Source organism: Micropterus dolomieu, linkage group LG06 (assembly GCF_021292245.1).
Source record: "Micropterus dolomieu isolate WLL.071019.BEF.003 ecotype Adirondacks linkage group LG06, ASM2129224v1, whole genome shotgun sequence".
Classification (NCBI taxonomy): domain Eukaryota; kingdom Metazoa; phylum Chordata; class Actinopteri; order Centrarchiformes; family Centrarchidae; genus Micropterus; species Micropterus dolomieu.
The window spans coordinates 30330580-30333232 of record NC_060155.1 but is presented as its reverse complement, the minus strand read 5'-3'; the positions used below and the strand labels follow the sequence as shown (position 1 = coordinate 30333232).

The following is a 2653-nucleotide window of genomic DNA, read 5'->3' as shown; positions in this document are numbered from 1 at the left end:
GAGGAAGAGGAAGAGGAAGAGGAGGAGGAGGAAGAGGAGGAGGAGGAGGAGGAAGAAGAGGAGGAAGAAGAGGAAGAAGAGGAGGAGGAGGAAGTGGAGGAGGAGGAGGAAGAAGAGGAGGAGGAAGAAGAAGAGGAGGAGGAGGAGGAAGAAGAGGAGGAGGAGGAGGAAGAGGAGGAGGAGGAGGAAGAAGAGGAGGAGGAAGAAGAAGAGGAGGAGGAGGAGGAGGAAGAGGAGGAGGAGGAAGAAGAGGAGGAAGAGGAGGAGGAAGAAGAGGAGGAGGAGGAAGTGGAGGAGGAGGAGAGGGAGGAGGAGGTGGAGGAGGAGGAGGAGGAGGAGGAAGAGGAGGAGGACGAGGATGAGGACGAGGAAGAAGAGGAGGAGGAGGAGGAGGAGGAAGAGGAGGAGCAGGAGGAAGAGGAGTAGGAGGAAGAGGAGGAGGAAGAAGAGGAGGACGAGGATGAGGACGAGGAAGAAGAGGAGGAGGAGGAAGAAGAGGAGGAGGAGAGGGAGGAGGAGGAAGAAGAGGAGGACGAGGAGGAGGACGAGGAAGAAGAGGAGGAGGAGAGGGAGGAGGAAAACATGTAAGTATGTGAGAAACAGTTGTGCTGTGTCACAGTTCTTTAAACCCTGCACCGCTGCCTGCAGGTAAAACAAAGACTTACTGAGTTCAAACACATCAGATGAGGTTTGACCCATTTGATCCAGAGCGGGATCTGAACCCTGAACCTTTGGATCTGAACACTGAACCTTTGGATCTGAACCCTGAACCTTTGGATCTGAACACTGAACCTTTGGATCTGAGCAATGAACCTTTGGATCTGAACCCTGAACCTTTGGATCTGAACCCTGAACCTTTGGATCTGAGCAATGAACCTTTGGATCTGAACCCTTGGATCTGAACCCTGAACCTTTGGATCTGAACAATGAACCTTTGGATCTGAACCCTTGGATCTGAACCCTGAACCTTTGGATCTGAACCCTGAACCTTTGGATCTGAAGAGCGAGACGTGAACCAGCAGGCTGTTCAGACCTGCTGTGAACCTTTCTTGTTTTGGTGTTTCCTCTCTTGTTCATTCCAGGCATGGAGACGATCTCTGTTCCCTAAAACACAGAAACCTGGACTGTGTAAATGATTCTCATCCCTTTGCTCGGGGCCAGATGCCCGACGCCGCCCTCGGCAGCAGGTCTCTGGACCAGCTGTGTTTTAGTTTTTCTCTGTTTACTCTCTTTTGTTAATAAATTCTTCAAATACAACGGCTGGTTGTTAATTATTTACTCACCAACGCAATTTCACCGTGGCATTCTGAGAGAGAAAAGGCTCGAGGCTACATTTTATCTGCTGATGGAGTGACTTTGGAGAAAAGTGTCAATATCTGGTATTAATTATAAAAACTTTATGTAATATAATTAATATTTAATAACATTCTAAAATGTATTTATTTTACATTTAGCTGACGCTTTTATCCAAAGCGACTTACAATTGCTGTACATGTCAGAGGTCGCACGCCTCTGGAGCAACGAGGGGTTAAGTGTCTTGCTCAGGGACACAATGGTGGATGGGTCACAGTGGGGGATTGAACCCGGGTCTCTCACACTAAAGGAATGTGTCTTATGCACTGCGCCAGGTAAACCTGGACCTGCTGAGCCGTCGCGTGTTTGACCGCACCTGAACAGGTGCAACAGGCGCCTCTGGGACTCAGATCCATAAACCTTTATCAGCAGGGTCTGAGCGGGAACCTGAGCCGTGAAGGTCTCTGTTCCTCCTTCAGACTCTTCTCGGTCTCTCTGAGCTTCTGCTGCCGAAGATGGTCCGGTGGTGAACGACGCCGACCAGGAGCCGTGGGTTCGAGTCCTGGTGTGACTAAAAACCTCGTCTGATTTACTTGCGTTCATTTCCGAATTTGCGGTTGTCACAGAGCTGAACCAACATCTCTACATCTACAGTCAAGCTAGCTGAGCATGCTAACATAGCAAGCTAGTTAGCTTTTGTTGCTAGCCGGTTAGCACTCATATGTGAGGTTGTTCCTTTATAAATGTTACTGTAGTTGGCTTTTAAACCTGAGTTAAGATTCATTTGTTGTAATTGTTATTCTATGTGATGTCATACCTGAGGGGCGGTGCTGGCGGGGCTGGAGGGGCTGGCGGGGCTGGAGGGGCTGGCGGGGCTGGAGGGGCTGGCGGGGCTGGCGGTCGGCAGGGGCAGAGGGGGCGGTGCTTGGCTTGTTGGTGGTGATGGGGCATGGCTTTTTGTCTGCGATGTGGTGGTGGGCGGAGCCTCTGAAGGTTTCTGAGGGGGCAAAGCTGCAAGCTGAACACCTGCAGGCTGAACAGGAGACAGAGGAGGCTGCTGATTGGCTGAGACTCCTGCGGCATGCTGCTGCTGCTCCACTGCTTCATCTTCATCATCTTCATCATCCTCATCAACTGAAGAGACAACAGTGTTAATGTGGAAGTAGCTCCATGCTAACACATTAGCTTTATGCTAACATATTAATATGTTTCATGCTAAAATATTAGCATACAGTATGCTTATTGATAAGACTGCTAGGACTTTAGTGTAAGCCATGCTGAATTATAAAAGCTCCATACTAATACATTAGCTTTATGCTAACACATTAGCTTTATGCTAACATATTAACATGTTTAATGC

The 2653-nt window shown here is 49.2% G+C and overlaps 1 protein-coding gene across 1 annotated transcript in view; it reads right to left on the bottom strand.

The window, feature by feature from the left end:
- trim55a (tripartite motif containing 55a) overlaps window positions 1-2653 on the bottom strand; it is a 17667-nt gene that overhangs the window by 1097 nt on the left and 13917 nt on the right. Inside the window, exon 8 of the mRNA XM_046051257.1 lies at window positions 2111-2427. Coding sequence (XP_045907213.1) covers window positions 2111-2427 — 317 coding nt within the window. The remainder of the gene's footprint in view (window positions 1-2110; window positions 2428-2653) is intronic.